General features: G+C 36.3%; 1 protein-coding gene across 2 annotated transcripts in view; it reads right to left on the reverse strand.

The window, feature by feature from the left end:
* The window catches only part of rab3gap1 (RAB3 GTPase activating protein subunit 1), an 89,303-nt gene that overhangs the window by 48,773 nt on the left and 22,286 nt on the right, over window positions 1–18,244 (reverse strand). For both annotated transcript variants that reach the window (XM_028806549.2, XM_028806550.2), the window contains exons 7-11: window positions 17,503–17,668; window positions 7,741–7,840; window positions 6,474–6,555; window positions 6,248–6,316; window positions 4,754–4,827 (exon numbers count right to left, since the gene is read on the reverse strand). In XM_028806549.2, the coding sequence (XP_028662382.2) occupies window positions 4,754–4,827; window positions 6,248–6,316; window positions 6,474–6,555; window positions 7,741–7,840; window positions 17,503–17,668 (491 nt within the window). The remainder of the gene's footprint in view (window positions 1–4,753; window positions 4,828–6,247; window positions 6,317–6,473; window positions 6,556–7,740; window positions 7,841–17,502; window positions 17,669–18,244) is intronic.

Below are 18,244 nucleotides of genomic sequence, written 5' to 3' on the forward strand. Positions count from 1 at the left end.
TGGATAACATAAAATTAATTTTAAAAGTAATGAGTAACATAATGCAAGACTTATTTTATGGAAATAAAAATACCTGCATTAATCGAAGAAGAAAAAAAAAACAAACATGCATTACAGTAATCCCTCGCTATATCGCGCTTCGACTTTCGCAGCTTAACTCTATCGCGGATTTTATATGTAAGCATATTTAAATATATATTGTGGATTTTTTGCTGGTTCGCGGATTTCTGTGGACAATGGGTCTTTTAATTTCTGGTACATGCTTCCTCAGTTGGTTTGCCCAGTTGATTTCATACAAGGGACGCTACTGGCAGATGGCTGAGAAGCTACCCAACCAGAGCGCGTATTACATATTAAATAAAACTCCTCAAATATATTGTGAGCACAAGTGCTGTTCGCACCCCTAGAGGATATGGCCGCTCCTCAAAAAATGCTGAAAGATTACCTTCACGTTGCTCCCTTCTGTGCAGCTGCTTTGTCAAGCGACATGCTTCCCGCACGGTGGTTCGCATACTTAAAAGCTCGAAGGGCACATATTGATTTTTGATTGTTTGTTTTTCTCTGTCGCTCTCTCTCTCTCGGACATTCTCTGCTCCTGATGGAGGGGGTGTGAGCAGAGGGGCTGTTCGCACACTGGCCCAGAGGATACGGACACTCCTCTAAAAAATGCTGAAAGACTACCTTCACAATGCTGCCTTCCTTGCAGCTGCTTTGTCCGGCGGTGCTTCGCATACTTAAAAGCCAAACAGCCCTATTGATTTTTGTTTGCTTTTCTCTCTCGCTCTCTCTCTCTGACATTCTCTGCTCCTGACGCGCACACCTTTGAAGAGGAAGATATGTTTGCATTCTTTTAATTGTGAGACGGAACTGTCATCTCTGTCTTGTCATGGAGCACAGTTTAAACTTTTGAAAAAGAGACAAATGTTTGTTTGCAGTGTTTGAATAACGTTCCTGTCTCTCTACAACCTCCTGTGCTTCTGTGCAAATCTGTGACCCAAGCATGACAATATAAAAATAAACATATAAACATATGGTTTCTACTTCGTGGATTTTCACCTTTCGCGGGGGGTTCTGGAACGCAACCCCGCAATCGAGGTGGGATTACTGTACTACATTGCTATGGAAGCTTATAAAAAATACTGCATTATTTTGTACATGTATTGCCTTTATAAGTGTGTTGCCTACTGCTCCAGCTGTTTGGTGACAGCTAGTGAGGAAGAAGCTAAGTTTTTGAGTGGCATGCAAGTAAAAAGAATTAAATAAAAATCATAGGTATACATTTAATCTTGCATGCACTGAGGGTTAAATTTAACCCACCCAGTTTAGGAATACAGGAAGGGAGTGATTAGTGCAGCAGCACTAAATGTATGGCAAGATCCAAACATGGTAAGCTGGTACATACACTGCAGGGCACAACTGCAGAGCCAAGCAGAAATGAGCATCCTGCGTGCAATCCACTAATGCTGGGCGTACACTGTGCAGTTTTGGCGTGATTTTAAACCTGATTGGCAGACACTGAATTTACTGAATTTCTGAGCTGGCCCGAGTTTCAGCTTCATCTGCCAGTACTTCACACGCAGTACAACAGTGTGGTAATACCCGAATGCATATTACAATTGGGCTGTGTATGAATGGAAGAATGTCTGTTATGTCGTAAATTTCAGATGGCTATCTTATACGGTGAGCAGTCTCAAGACCTAATTTTCTAATGTCGCTATAAAATTTAATTGTGCATCGATCACAGTATAATGCACATTGAGTATTGCCTTTGTCATGCTCATTTTCACATTTTTCATTTAAAAAATCTAAATATCATATAGCAACACACAAACAACTAAGTGGTCTTTTACTTTTCTTTATACTTTCAGAGCACAGTACAGCAAGATTCAGGAAAGCAGCCCTTTTCTTTGTTGACATTTTGAGAAGCCTATGGCCGTCATGTTTTTTGAATGGGCAAAACTGACCGTCAGGATCATATACAGGCATAGTCTGACGTGCTACGACATGGGTGATCACTCGGACTGAAAGTGTTTGTACAGTTTGAGTACATATATGACTGTCAACTTTACCATGTAGTGCAAGTAGTTGCATACCCACCCTAATTTTTAAAAATCATATAATTTATGTCTGGCATAACAGAAACCTATAAATAAAGTATCAGTTTAGTTTTAATCCAGCTATTTGCCACAGATATTTTGAATCAATGTAATCTGGTGGCACAGCAGCTACTGTTCATACTGCAAATCATTTGAGGCTTCTATTTGGGGATGGAAAAAGGGGATGGAATATTATAAAACAGAAGATAATTACTAGATTTGTCTGTTTCTGGTCAGTCTCATGATGATTCCTCTATGGACATAAGATTCAATAACAAATGTTGTCCACTGAAATGTTCCGTTTTTCATGCAAAAGAACATAAGTAACACACTATTTGTAAAGCACTGCATTTTGTAATATGTAACTCTATAACATATTTACTTTGTTTTGTAAGTAATGAGTAATATAGTTATTTATACAAGTAACTGTTGGCGCACTACTGAGACAGAGTAGAAAGGTGAAAGCATGAGCTAAGTATATAAATGAGGACCACCATCAGGAGCAATGGTGGAGACGCCACAAACCAATGAGCAAAGGGAGGGGGCCGCCTGGAGAGAGATGAAAGAGAAGGAGGATGGTGGTGAACTTGAAGCAAGAGCGTTGTCAAGTCTTTTCATGAAAAAGTTGGCAAGAAGGAGAGAAACAGAAGTGTAAATGGTGTCTTCTTGATCAGAAAAAAAGTCTTAAGAGTGATGTCATTACCGAGCATACAGGGAAAGAGACTTGGTATTGTCTGCCATGTGGTAACGCCCCCTCTAACGGAAATTATCAGACAGCTAGCACAGATTGGTGAAGGTGTTCCCTACATCCAGAAAAGTGGGAAAGATTGTACATAGTTCAATATACTATTTCCTTAGAATTCGTTATGTAAAGCACCATACTTGGTTTTTTCCCATTTTGAACCTGAGACCTAATAAACTGTTCTTTTCTTACTTAACTGCATTATCTTGTTCACCATTAACCTCAAAGAAGTCACTAAAATACTATGTCAAATTTTACAATACTTTCAGTGTGAGCGAAATTCCATTACTTGTTTGTTATTATCTATTTGGACAGTATCCTTGTGGTCTTCCAAGTTAGCTCCACATTGTCTAGTAAGCATCATTCAAATATTCGCTAGCATTTTTTTGAAACAGTTATAAACCTTTCTGATTTCTGTGAAGTTTATTACTAAACATGATTTTAATATTTTCTTAAACTCTTATAATTTAAAGCAATACTCAGCCCAAATATTTTTTTAGTGTGTTACTTATCTCATGTATTTTGTAGTGATAATCAAGAAAAGGTGTTAATGTTATGCTTTCATGCAGAATGACAGAAAGTAGTCTGAGTTAGGCACAGTGTGTTGTCAGATCATATTATCCTGTACTGATTTGGTCTTAGTACATACAGTATCAACAGTAACAAAACCAACTTTTGGGGGACAACTGTTACAGTGTGCCCCAGGACTGCAGACTCTGCTGCAGCACACCAAGATCAAGACTAAGTGCATCTGAAGTGTGATTCTTGGAGTTAGAGAATGGGAACAAATTTGCGTACTAACTTAGACCACCTCATGAGTAGGTTTAACAGATGTATTATGGTGAGTAATATTACCAAATGAATTCTGCATGCATCAGGAAACAAAAAAGCACTAACATGCCATTAAAACCATAGAAAACATTTTATGTTTATATTTGTACTGAATTATAGTGTGATACTGAATCAAATACATTTCCCTCAATTAAATACAAAACTGAACTAACAGGAAATTAATGCCAGTATGTACGTTTTTGTCGGCTTGTTGGTCCTGCCAATGCGATGGAAATTTTACATGATTTCCTAAGAAACATTTGAGTCACCCTTAGAGTTTTGATTACTTTGATATAGGTACATTAGATTGGATATCTTGGGCATTGGGGGTCCCCTTCAAGGTCAGAATGGGAGATGTGATACACCGCAGCAAAAAACGGAATAAAGCCAGTATGTCATACCAGTGTATAACAGCCCACTTCAAGTTGTAATCTTCAGTTAAAAGATGCAGAGTTGGCATCCCTAATTAACAAAATCGCTCAGCTGCATTATTCAGAAAGTATGCATTGACAAATGTTGTCAATTTCTTCCATGCTGTATTACTTCAGATCGGGAGTGTTGTGGAGACATCTTTGCAGGCATCCCCCAACTCTGCAATCTCTCACAATACGTATTATATAGAGCTTATGTTGTACTGTAAATACTACGCTGCGATTAGACATTCTTTATAAATGCTGTGCAGCCACTGATTTGGTATTTTACACACTTTACTGACTGTTGGATTAATCTGGTTATTAGGAAAAGCTGGGCACATAATGTATGACAACTCTTCTGCTATGTGTGTAATTGGGAAATGAGTTACAGTGAGTGGATTATACTTCAGCTACGATTCTATAACTTGGCACAGTACCACTTGGCTTCATTACTTTCTGTATAGTGATTTCACAGCCTTTTCATACACTCAAAGTGAATAGCAATTAAAAAAAGTTGCTGTATGGCCCACAAATAAGCCAATAACTATTTTAGATCCTAAAGTTCTCAGCCTATCTGAAGTATATATGGCAAATAAAACATGACAGAAGGGCAATTGAGTCATGTTACTTCCACAAACATACAACATATAGTACAACAGATAGCATCTTACCCAATAAACACTGAGGGTTTTCTGCTTTTCTCACTCTTACTGACCAATGTGGAGCTTGAACTGGATCCAAATCACTAAAAAAGGCATACCAAATAGCAAATCACCACAGCTGAAAACATTCAAAATAATTTAGTAGGTATGAACAAATATTTAATAAAATCCAAAAAAACAGCTGCTGTAAACTGCATAGTACTAAATCAGGGGTGTCAAACTCCGGTCCTGGAGGGCCACAATGGCTGCAGGTTTTCATTCTAACCACCTTCTTAATTATTGACCTGTGTTTGCTGCTAATTAGCTTTTTTTGCCTTAGTTTTAATTAACTCGACTCAGACCACTTAGTTCCTTCTATTTCCTTAATTAGCAGCCAAACAATAATGAGACACAAAATAAGCAAACAGGTGATCAGCTAACCACATTATCTGAACATAAAGAAAGATGAGGGTCTCAGTAAGGTTGATCTCTCAGGCCAATAATCAGAAACACAAAATCAACAGTTTGGGACATGTCTGCTGTAGCAGAAAGAGAGCAGCAGCAAGCCGAGGAATTAACGGGTTTAATTAACAGCAAAAATTGGCTTCTCATTAAGAAACTGGTTGGAGTTTGAAACCCCAGTTTAGCTGGTTATCTGTGGCTCGTTTCATGTCACATTTCTGTATGGCTGCCATTTAATGAAGAAAATAATCAATTGAGAGGACTGAATCCTTAAAAACAGGGCTATTAAAATGAAGGGAAAAGGAGTTAATTAGCAGTGAAAACTGGTCACTGATTAAGAAAAGGGTGAGAATGAAAACCTGCAGCCACTGCGACACTCCAGGCATGGAGTTTGACACCTGTGTACTAAATAGATAAAATCTGATTATTAACATTAAAACTTTATTTTTAAATCCACCCATTTATCACACTCATATTACTCAATTACACATTATGTATGTATTTTGAAATATAAGACTGAATAAAATGTCTCATGACAAAATGTGATCAGAAGTATGAAAAAGCATATTTCATTTATTAGTATATTTTAGGTATATTTGTGAGTGTGGATTGTAACTGACTGATGTTCCCTCCTAAAGCTGGCGTTTGTCTTGTATCTGAAGCTGTCACAATAGTCTTAAGCTCCTCATTAAACTTGCAATGAACTAAGTTACAATACTTTCAGAAATAGGGCAGAATCATTACTATAAAAGAAAATATATTTCAGTATTAAAAAAATAACAATAATAATGATGAGACCAAAAGGCCATATTCACTTTATGTAAGATAATGATTTAATTTTAGGTTACTGGTAATATTCACTCAATCAGCAAAAAACAAATTTTACATTTTACATAAAGAAGCCAAGCCCTGCGGTGGGCTGGCACCCTGCCCGGGGTTTGTTCCTGCCTTGTGCCCTGTGTTGGCTGGGTTTGTCTCCAGCACACCCCCCGTGACCCTGTATTAGGATATAGCGGGTTGGATAATGAATGGATGGATAAAGAAGTCAAGGTTACAACTTACGAATATACATCATTATCAACAACAATTCCTTCTGACAGTTGTGGCCATGTTGTAGACAAATGGAGTTCGCTAGAAAAGAAATTAAATTATCAATAACATAATCAGCAATATTATAATGCTGTCTTCAAAGTACAAATTACTAAAAACAATTCTGGATCTGCACACTTGCACTACAGATGTCAGAATAGTTATATATAAAAAAAAAAAATACAAGTTTATGTCTCACCTAATAGGATCTTCACAAGCCCCAAATGGTAACTTTCCAAATTCTACTCCTCCAACCTCTCCACTAAGAAGTGTGTCAAAGTCTGTAACATAAATATTTATAAATTTTACTTGTATTACTTTGATGGGAATGTAGTTTTTTTTTTCACCTTTAGTGAACTTTGCTAAAAAAAGAACATTAAATTTAGCTATTTGTGTGCTTGCAAAATACATTGTTTTCAATGTTTAGCACATCTAGTTGATTTTTCATGTTTAAGTTGGCTTTCTATTGCTTTATCAGTTTAATTACACCAATTAACAAACACATGTTTGGTTAGATAGACTTACTATTCTGGAGGGAAATTTTTTAGCAGTAGAAAAGTGAAGACATTGCTATACACATATAAGAAAATAAGCCAAGAGACAAGAAGTGACAACCCCTTTTAAATTCAGTACACACACAGAATTTCTACAACAAGAATGAACACACTCTTAATTTAGAATTCACCAAGATCCCTACAACTACTAGAATTTCAAACCTTCCTGCTCTGAAGATAAGGATTTTTTTAAATCTATTGCTCTCTAAGTTTTGGGATTCTAAACCTGCAGCCTGATGACACCAAATGAAACTTAGAAAACAGGGGATGGCCACTGTCTGACAGAGTCGGCCTTCTTTCAAACTATGATACAAGTTTTAGAGAACTGCTGCAAACCAATCATTTTACTACTAATTCTGACAGTATGCAAGGTTTAAAAACAATATATAATAGCAAATGCACCAAACAGATTCAAGTGTTCTTAATGCTGATGTTTCCAAGCCAAAGTTGAATAAAATAGATATAAAAATGTGTCACTATATTTATGTCAATATAAAAAAAAAACTCTTATTATTGTTGGCGACAGGGGAGGAACATCTACTGCTATATCTAGCCAATATCTCCATGTTTGTAAAGTGCATTTAGTGAAAAAAGGAAACATCAAACCATTGAACAAATTAATCAACAACATGTTTGTGACTATCCTCCTTATCCTTAAAAGACATACAATGACAAAGTCAGACACAAATTTTAAGATATGATTGAACTTCTTGGAACTGAAGTCATCTGTATACAGAATAAACAGAAGTAGACACAAACACCTTCCTTGAGTAATCCAGTGAATGAAGTTATCAAACAAACAGCCACGAACAATCACTCTGTGCTCTCTTAGTTAAAAAGTTCAAAATTTATTCAATTAACATGTGAGGTGTTTCAAAGAAGGGCGCTGTAAATAAAAACACATAAAGCTACCTGGTGGCTGCTGAGGCCAAGAATATTGTTGCCAGTCTTGCAAGATATAAGTAAACCTAATTGATATGTTGATGGGTGGTAAATGAGTCAAAGGACAGCTCTAAAAGGAAGGAAAAGAATGTCAATTACAGTATAACGTTCAGTATAACCTAAAATGATTATAAACACTGGTATCATTTCATTGATAATGTCCTGTTAGAAGGCACACCTGCAAAAAAAAACAACTTAATTAACAATAAACCAATACTGCACATCCAACAATTCCAAATTAGTGTAATCTGCTCGGAGACTACTAGACCATAAAATCTTTTCTTTTGTCTCAAAATACTGTATCTTCCTTTAATATGAAATATTTGACAGAATGTACATACTCAATGTAGAAATAGTGGTCACTATACAATGTCTCTTATTTCTCGGAGTAAATAAAATAAAAGTGGAATTACAAATATAGACGGACATGCCAATTTAGCACACTGTAAGCTTATTTTGTTCCAACACTATTAACAGATGCATTGTTATAGCTTATCAAGGTGCTTAGCCAATGTACAGAAGGGTAGGTGAACCTGTGGCTGGTAACCTCTGATACACTTTTTTTTTATCATCTAATAAACAAAATCTGCAATTCCAAAATCTGAATGATTTGCCTGGTACTGTACTGTAAGTTGTATTTGCCTCAAAATGGTATTGTGATACAAAGAGTAATTTACTCAGGTTTTAGGAAAGACAAATGTCTAGAAAGTACAAAAATAAACCTGAAAAATATTCAAAATATTCAAAAGTCATATTCATTTAAATATTCAATAATAGTTAATATTCATTTAAAACATTGTCACCACCAGATTTTGGAGAATGAAAACACTCTTTTTGTCCAGCTGAGCAAAGGAAAGGCTGGTTTTGCTAGAATGCACACTCTGGATTTTGAATATGCGTGCTGTTGCTTAAACAGTCCAATTTACTCCAGCTGTGTTATGTAAAGAAACACGATACTCAGATTTGTTACAATAAATGCACAGCTGGTAAAATATTTTAGTGTAACTCCTGATTGTCACCTTGTAATGTGTCACAGAGAGACATTTGTAGTTGCAGATTTTTAGTGTTATTAACAAACTCATGTAGACATGAGAGTAAATGGCACTTTGGATTTCTTAGCAAGACTACTAAACTGTCCACTGCGTTCTGCTGTCTCTCTCCAAGATAAAAATACTGATTTACAAGAGAATTTTGCCAAGTAAATGACTCAAGGACTATGCAGAGAACTATATGGAGTACAAGGACTATAAAAAAGAAATATAAAATGTAAAGAAGTTGTTTCCTTTAATTCATGAATGGAGCTTTCAATCAGTGTATGCTACTGTGAACATGGCATTTTATATTTACAAAACTTTGCTAGTGACCATTGCCAATGAAAAGCATCTTATATCAAAATTATTATTAGTAAAGAGGCAGCCAAGGTAAGCTATGGGCTAAGACTGGTTTATGTCTCACTTCTATTTGATGTAACAAACATATCTGGAAATCTTCCCTTAGGAGTTCTTCTGCGTAATGCAAACACACTTGGGCGTTCAGCCTAATTCTGCTTCCAAAAGTTAGTGAAACAGTGTCAATTAACACCTTAACAGCTTGTCTGTTGAAAGTGGCACCATTAGGCTCCTGGAGTTTACTGAAAACTTAAAGAGACTTCTAAAAGAAAAGGCCACCAGAACAGTTGGGTCCATTTTGATAGATTAAGTACAGCTAATTTATTATTAGTAATCAAAAGAATGATTGCTTAATAAGGTTGATTCATTCAATGTAGTTTTTTGGATGCAAAAGTTACATATATCTTACTAATGTTGCTGAGCTGTGGCTGAGTGTCTACATGCAGAATTGCTCTTCAGTAAGCCTATTCAGACTGAATATATTTAACCATTCTACACTTGCCTCCCACCCAAATGACAATGCACATGATCCTCACATTTCAAACTATGGCTAGTGAAGTCATATGGCGGTTTCCTGTGGCTTTTTTGGTCAGAACCCAACCGAGCTAAATGGGTCACCTAGCTGCTTACCTAGATAGACAAGATACAGAGGCAGTTGTCTGTCCATGTAGTTAGGATGCTCCATAGATGCCTCCCTTGGTATGGGCATAGGGCACATTCTCGAAGCAGACTGAAAGGTAGACCCTGGACAAGATGGTGAACTCATATATATCTCAACTGCTCTGGGAGTTTTTGTGCATTCCTAACAAATGGCTGGAAAAAAATGCCAGAGATAGTGAGACCTGGTCAGGCCCGATCAATGTGTTGTAACTGTAACTCTAATCAGAAAAAGTGTAAGGAAAGTGATGATGATAATAATTAACCATTAAACTTTGTTTTCCATATGCTATTATACATGTACAAGAATAGCATAAGGACTATTTCTATGCTGAAAAAAATAAAACGAGATTAGAGGAGCAACAGTTTGGCTGTATGCCTCCGTTAGATGCATGTATGCAAAAAAAAAATTATTTTTTCAAAAATAAAAGCAAACTGTAGTTTAAAGCAATGTTAAAATTAGAATAGGTTAGTCATACTTAATTCTTTCTTATGTTTTTAGTTACAGTATATTTATTACGCTTGTACTTAGTGTGTTTAAATAAGTATCTTTAAAACAATGACCACAGTTACTGGTAAGCGTTCCTGTGTTTATGTGTTGTTCAAGAATAGCAATACAGTAATCCCTCCTCCATCGCGGGGGTTGCGTTCCAGAGCCACCCGCGAAATAAGAAAATCCGCGAAGTAGAAACCATATGTTTATATGGTTATTTTTAAATTGTCATGCTTGGGTCACAGATTTGCGCAGAAACACAGGAGGTTGTAGAGAGACAGGAACGTTATTCAAACACTGCAAACAAACATTTGTCTCTTTTTCAAAAGTTTAAACTGTGCTCCATGACAAGACAGAGATGACAGTTCCGTCTCAAAATTAAAAGAATGCAAACATATTTTCCTCTTCAAAGGAGTGCCCGTCAGGAGCAGAGTCTGTCAGAAAGACAGAGAGTAAAGCAAACAGATCAATAGGGCTGTTTGCTTTTAAGTATGCGAAGCACCGCGGCACAAAGCTGTTGAAGGCGGCAGCTCACACCTCCTCCGTCAGGAGCAGAGAAATAGAGAGAGAGAGAGAGAGAGCCAGAGTAAAACAAAGTCAAAAATCAATACGTGCCCTTTGAGCTTTTAAGTATGCGAAGCACTGTGCAGCATGTCCTTCAGGAAGCAGCTGCACACAGAAGGTAGAAACGTCCCTATCGTCTAGGTGTGCGAACAGCCCCCCTGCTCACACCCCCAAGAGAGAGAGAGAGAGAGAGAGCGAAAGTAAGTTGGGTAGCTTCTCAGCCATCTGCCAATAGCGTCCCTTGTATGAAATCAACTGGGCAAACCAACTGAGGAAGCATGTACCAGAAATTAAAAGATCCATTGTCCGCAGAAACCCGCGAAGCAGCGAAAAATCCGCGATATATATTTAAATATGCTTACATATAAAATCCGCGATGGAGTGAAGCCGCGAAAGGCGAAGCGCGATATAGCGAGGGATCACTGTATATGGATGTAGAAGTCCTCTCACAAATTACAGCCCTAAGGCCGATAAAGTTCTTAATGCAGCCTTGTGCTTCAAGATTTCATTCTAGTAAGAAGTTGAGCCTATGGTTGTGAAAATTTAATGAACTAACCTCCGATTTATACTCTGCAAAACAATATGAAAAAAAACTTACCATGTGCTGCAACTATAGATATTGCTGAAGCCATGAGACACAAATCATTAGAAATAAAGGTACAGTGGAACCTCGGTTCACGAACGTCTCTGAACACGTACAAATCTGTTTACGACCAAAAAGTTTGCCAAACTTTTGCATCTGTTCATGACCACACACTCGGTATACGAACAAGCCAGTTTCCCTTTCGGTTTGTGCGCGCCGATGATTTCCGCACGTATTCAGCTTCTGTGCATTCCCTGTGCAGCAAGCGAACAAGCCAGAGAGAGAGCGACACACACGCACGCAAGACACACACACAGGTGCGCAAGAGAGACACACACACACACAGGTGCGCAAGAGACACACACACACACAGGTGCGCGAGAGAGACACACACACACAGGTGCGCGAGAGAGACACACACACACAGGTGCGCGAGAGAGACACACACACACAGGTGCGCGAGAGAGACACACACACACACAAAGGCATGCGCGAGAGAGACACACACACACAAAGGCATGCGCGAGAGAGACACACACACACACAAAGGCGCACGTGAGAGAGACACAAACACACAAAGGCGTGCGCGAACGAGACACACACACACAAAGGCGTGCGCGAACGAGACACACACACAAAGGCGCGCGAGAGAGACACACACACATGCGCGGCGAGAGAGAGGGGGCTGAACACATAAGGCAGAGAAGGCAGTTAAAGAATGCACCGGGCGTGATTTTGTTTTCACTTCTGTTTACAGCGTTCGGTTCATAGCATGCATTGTTCCAATGTTACTTTTCTTGGTGGTTTACTAAATTACGGATTTTTCAAATGTTCATTTTTTTCCCTGTGCTTAAAACTCATTAAAAAAGTGTTTTTAGTGAGCAGTTTGTAGCGCTATAGCGCAAACTCTTGCAGTGTTAAGTTTTCAATGTTGTTCAAGGTTTTCTCAGTGTTATTCAATGTTTTTACATTAAGTTTACTATTACGCTGTGCATTCTATGGTTTACTTAACTATATTTGTGCTTAAAAACTTAAAAAAAAATATATTTACATACAGTTTGCACGGTCTGGAATGGATTAATTGTATTTACATACAATCCTATGGGGGAAATTACTTCGGTTCACGACCAAATCGTGTTACAACCAGAGTTTTGGAACAAATTATGGTCGTGAACCGAGGTTCCACTGTAATTGCAATGGAAAAAAATTATTTTAAAAATGAATGTATCAAATATACAATTATTATATGTCATTTACCATTAATCGAATGTCATTTATATGTCACGAGCTGTATATACCCGGCGTTGCCCGGGGCAGAAGTAACCTAATCGGTCAAACACTTACATATATACCAAAGTAAACCTAATCGGTTAAACAGCTTCATATATACAGAAGCGAACCTAATTGGTCAAACAGTTATGAATGTGCAGAATGATTTTACAAACATTATGCGTGTTAACAATCATTAAAAAGAAAAGATTGAGGAACTGTTCTTCTATATGTGATGAAGCCACTAATAAGACAGATATTTTTCAGGACCCAGCTGTTTCATAACTAAACTACTGCCACCCCAAAGTAATGCCTAATAGTGGTTTTTGGGGTAGCTGTGGAATAAAAAGGGTGTTTTTTAGTCAGTAAGAATCTGACAGTACCCTTCAGTACGGGCTGAAGGGTGCCTATCTAAGGTTTTACATCCTTCCCGTATGGAAAAAAAAACATACTAAACTTTTTTTTCATCATTACAGATAATCTCAGTCAAATCGAAGTACGCATTCTCAATTTATTTTTATCTAATTTTTACTTTTTCACAAAGCCATCCCATGCCAATTTGTATGAATAAACTTTTGCTAGAGAGTTACCAAAAGTTTATTCATGCACATATTTTAATACGGATAATCTATCTGTAATCAAGGTTCTCATTTTCATTCTAATTTAAAATAATAATAGATACTCATTTTTTTCTTCTGTTTTAGAAAAACCAATCTATGCCACCTACGTCTTCGTCAAGTCAGCTTCATCCAGCTTCATCACATATAGAAGAAGAGTTCCTCAATCTTTTCTTTTTAATGATTGTTAACACGCATAATCTTTGTAAAATTATTCTGCACATGCATAACTGTTTGACCAATTAGGTTCGCTTCTGTATATATGAAGCTGTTTCATCGATTAGGTTTGCTTTTGTATTTATGTAACTGTTTGACCAATTAGGTTTGCTTATGTATATAGATTAGCTGTTTGTCCGATTAGGTTCGCTTCTGTATATATGAAGCTGTTTAACCGATTAGGTTTACTTTGGTATATATGTAAGTGTTTGACCGATTAGGTTACTTCTGCCCCGGGCAACGCCGGGTATATACAGCTCGTATATATATATATATATATATATATATATATATATATATATATATATATATATATATATATATATATATATATACATATACACACATACATGCAGTTTTAATAACACAGAAATCAATATAAACATTAACATCATTATCATATGAGAATATGAAGTAATATATAAGAAGCACATTTCATATAAATATAAATTATTAAACAGTAAAATCTTCTTCTGTAATTTGCTACCGTGGCAATTTGTGTGTCTGTCCAGGATTTTAGATGACCTGTAGCTCGCAAACCGTTGCACCTATACACTTGAAATGTGGTACACATATAGTACGTCACGTCTACTATCCGCTTTATGGGTGATGATTGTTTTAGTCTTTTTATCTTTATTTTATTTTATTGTACAATCAAGTCCTATCTGCGCACAGCAGGGCAGCCGTGGGCGGATGCGTATGGTGTATTCACTCCATGTTATCGTGCATTGCGCTGTCAGTGGTATTTTGATAAAAGAATTTGAACAACATATAAGAAGCGTATAAATTATTAAACAGTAAAACATTAACATTTAAGAAGTAAAGTTACATTAAGTACTACTGCTGTGCCTTCGGGTATACCTCATTTTTTGTTTGCCCATTACATGCTTAAATGTATACATTTTTTGGTGCACCTACCCGAGAACACGCGACATATAACCGAGCGTGGGAGAAGCATGGATTTTAAACACGCGTTGAGTTGATGTGCTGGTCTCCCTCGTGAAATAACTGGTAATGTTTGACTAAAATCTACAGCGAGTAAAACGACATTAGCTCCTATTTTTTTTTTACGATCTCTGAGATGTTGCTTTTTTCGGTTCAAGGCTTCATAAGCTCTTTTATGTTGTATGGTGTACTTATCCCAAACCATCATCTTTGAATGTTGTAAGACTTTCGCCTTGTATGTAGATCGGGGTAATTACATTCATTGCATTCCTAGTCTGAATCACAATCTGATTGTATGGGTGGTTACCTGGCACTGTAGGGTTGCCACCCGTCCTTTAAAATACGGAATCGTGCCGCGTTTGAGAATGAAATTGCGCGTCCCATTTTGAATGAATACTGGACGGGATTTATCCCGTATTTTTTTTATAATTTTTTTTTTAAAGCAGCGTCTCATGCAAATCATCCCACACGCATTTTATGAAGATGCCTCCTTTCCTACTTTTGATTGGGTAATACTTGATGTCATCGTTAGTTTGATTGGTGTTTTTAACTGTCCAGTGAGTAGGGCGTGTCTTTCAACCGTAAGCAGATTTTTTGCAGTGGTATCACTGACCTCGACGACGGCGACGTTATACGTCAAAAATAAATTACGATAAATGACGATTTTAGCGATACTTTATTACGACGGCGGCTACATAGACACGATCAAATAAAAACAAAAAAATCAAATAATCATTCTACATTTTCAAAACGTCGAAAAAACGACGGAATGAAAAAAAGGCCCACCCGACGACCCACCCATTCCATTTTTATATATATAGATTTACCATTAATCGAACAACCAGCTTTATTTTATTATTACGATTAACAGCAGTGCCAAATGTATATAGTATTTTACTTCTACATATTGTCATACCACAGATTATATATTCATAATTAAAAAATACTTTTAAATTAAAGTTTAAATTATCTAAAATACTCAAGTTATATTTGGAGGTGCACAGAAAAATGAATGTGCTGGCAAATAGTTAACTCCACACAGGCAATGATCCTGCATCAGAAGATGTTGTGTAAAATGCCTAAACTATTTCAGCAAACCAATTAAATAATGTTAACCCCTACAAACTGCAAAAAACAAAACATGTGGATAAGTAATGATTTGCTTTTTATTTGCTAATTATTACTGTAATTATACTTTAAGGGAACCATGCCATGATCATATAAACCTGCCAAAGTACCAATGATCCATTGAACACTGTGTCACTAGATGAGTTGGGACAAGGTGCCACCGGCTGGGAGGTGTGGCAGCAAAGGTACAGAAAGAAAAAGAGAGTGAAAGAGTCGGAGAGATAAAAGAGAGTTGTTCTTAGTATTTATGCTACACATTGTAGTGGCAAATAAGTAACCCATCAAACACACTTACTCAGACATCAATATTGATGATGTCTCTAGAGAGGCAATGTTCCCAGCCGTACTAAACATACATTCAGGAGTGTTCAGAGCACATATGCATCAATATTTATTTATTTAACTATGTTTGACAGGTTGGCCAGACTATTACTTCCACCAAAAAAGGTGGCCCTTATTCAAATTTGTAGCATACTTTTCCAAAGCAGAAGCAACAAATAAAAATGCAACTATAAGTAAAGGCAGAAACCGTAGAATAATTACACAGAAGAATCTTATCCAATGTCATCAATTTTTGAAGCCTTAGAAAGCTTGCAGAGAGTGTAAGGACAACATTGATGGTCTTGGTTGTTCCATCGAGTTTGCAATACCATGCTTTGTTGTAGTGTTTGTTACAAGTGCATTATTCATACCCCTGCTCATTTGTTAAATTAACATTTAAATCGCTATTGCTTCATTTTATTTGACCAATGCAGAGTGGTCTGATACATTACTCAATTTTTGTCATCCCCACCAAAAAAAAACAAAAAAAAAAAACAGCCAGTGAATAGGATTTTCAAATAAATAAAAGATGTGTCACTAAGGTGAGCTGGTTAACCATCTGCTGGCAGACACCCAACCTGTTCTAGTTCTATCTGTTCAAATGTTATTTAGTGCTCTCCTCTTTATTAATCTCCCTTGAATTTTTTTGTATAATAGATTCATTTTAATTGAGTTTTCAATCTTGATCCTACTCATTACACTCTCTTAAAAAAACTGGCAAATCTAAAAATGCACAATAGTACAAATTCTACTTTTAATGGAAATATGTAGGACAGACTAAATCTACAGATTAATACATTTGATCTTAACTATTGCTTATAGTATGATGGCGGGACAACAAACCCGCAGTGAAAAAAATGAATGTTCCTGTATTGTTTCTATAAAATGTGCAGATAACTCAAAGCAAGCTGCAATCTGAAAAGTGATTCTGAATTACTTGTGCTGGGAAAAAAATTGCAGAAGCTGTTTGAAATTGCAGCACACTAACAATAAATAACTATGTTTCAGCTATGTAATGGTCATATCTACAGAAATGTATCTCACTAGATCGCTTTAACATAACAACATTTTTCATTATGTACTTAGCCATATCCAATTTCTTTTCAAATTATACTTCTGTCACTCGTACCCACACAATGAAGTCACTCCTTTAACTGCTGTCTTCCATCTTGATAATAATTGCTTTGTCCATCATTTCCAGTGTTAGGGGGAATATTACTTCTATTTTATTTAAAGGGTCAGTGTACAATGCATATTTCCACTGATGCTAAGTGCCATTTTTCAAATAAAAACAATAAAAATGTAAATCCAAGATGTTTAATATCTTAATTTTTCAACTAAGATCAAAGTAAAAAATGCATTTAGTGCATTTTTTCTTAAAAGCCTGTTATCTTGACAAATAACATTTCATTCTCAAAATAAAATAAGTGTATTGAAAATATTTTTAAAAATTAGTAAAACTATTGTCGTTTCTAAATCATTAAATATAATAAACATTTTAATTTACACCTGTTTGAATACTGTTAATAAAATGAAAAGTATGATACTTACAATTTTTGATTTGAAAACATCCAGTAACCCTGACAAATGATTGTACTGATTTGGAACTTTGCGAAGATGGACCATTTCAAAATCAGTCCGTACACCAGGACCCTGACATTCACCAACATACATGCGTCTCCACTTCTGCTGGATCTGAACAAAGAGTGGAACCTGGCTACAAAAACATTTAATCTACATTGTAAAAGGTACTAATTTTGCAGAACGACAAATAACATCATTACTGTGCAATAAAACATAACATTTTTTTCTTTATAATTTTAACATAATCCTAGACAGAAGTAGTATTTTTACAGAACAAATGAAATCCTACGAGTTCAATAATTGCTTTTTTAAATCACATAATTCAAAGCACAACAAAAATGTCACAAAGCTACATAATTGTAAAGAAATGTTCTCCAAACCTCAATATATAACTGGGCCACTGAATAATTCCAGATGGCCTTTTATAAGTTATAAGGAATTATTTAAAGATAATCAAAATATCTTTCATTGGTAAGATTTTTGAACAGGAGTCCCTGAAAAGACTGCTAAGGTAAACTATCAGATGATTTTTTTTTATTATTTAAAAATGTTTACTGTAACTAATACCTCAAGTAGAGCACAAGAACAATAGAATTGTGTAGTAGTTTACACATAAAGTAATAGTGAATTATATACTTGCATATCCTGAAGTGGGCGGCACGGTGGTGCAGTGGGTAGCACTGCTGCCTCGCAGTTGGGAGACCTGGGG

Source organism: Erpetoichthys calabaricus, chromosome 8 (assembly GCF_900747795.2).
Source record: "Erpetoichthys calabaricus chromosome 8, fErpCal1.3, whole genome shotgun sequence".
Classification (NCBI taxonomy): Eukaryota; Metazoa; Chordata; class Cladistia; order Polypteriformes; family Polypteridae; genus Erpetoichthys; species Erpetoichthys calabaricus.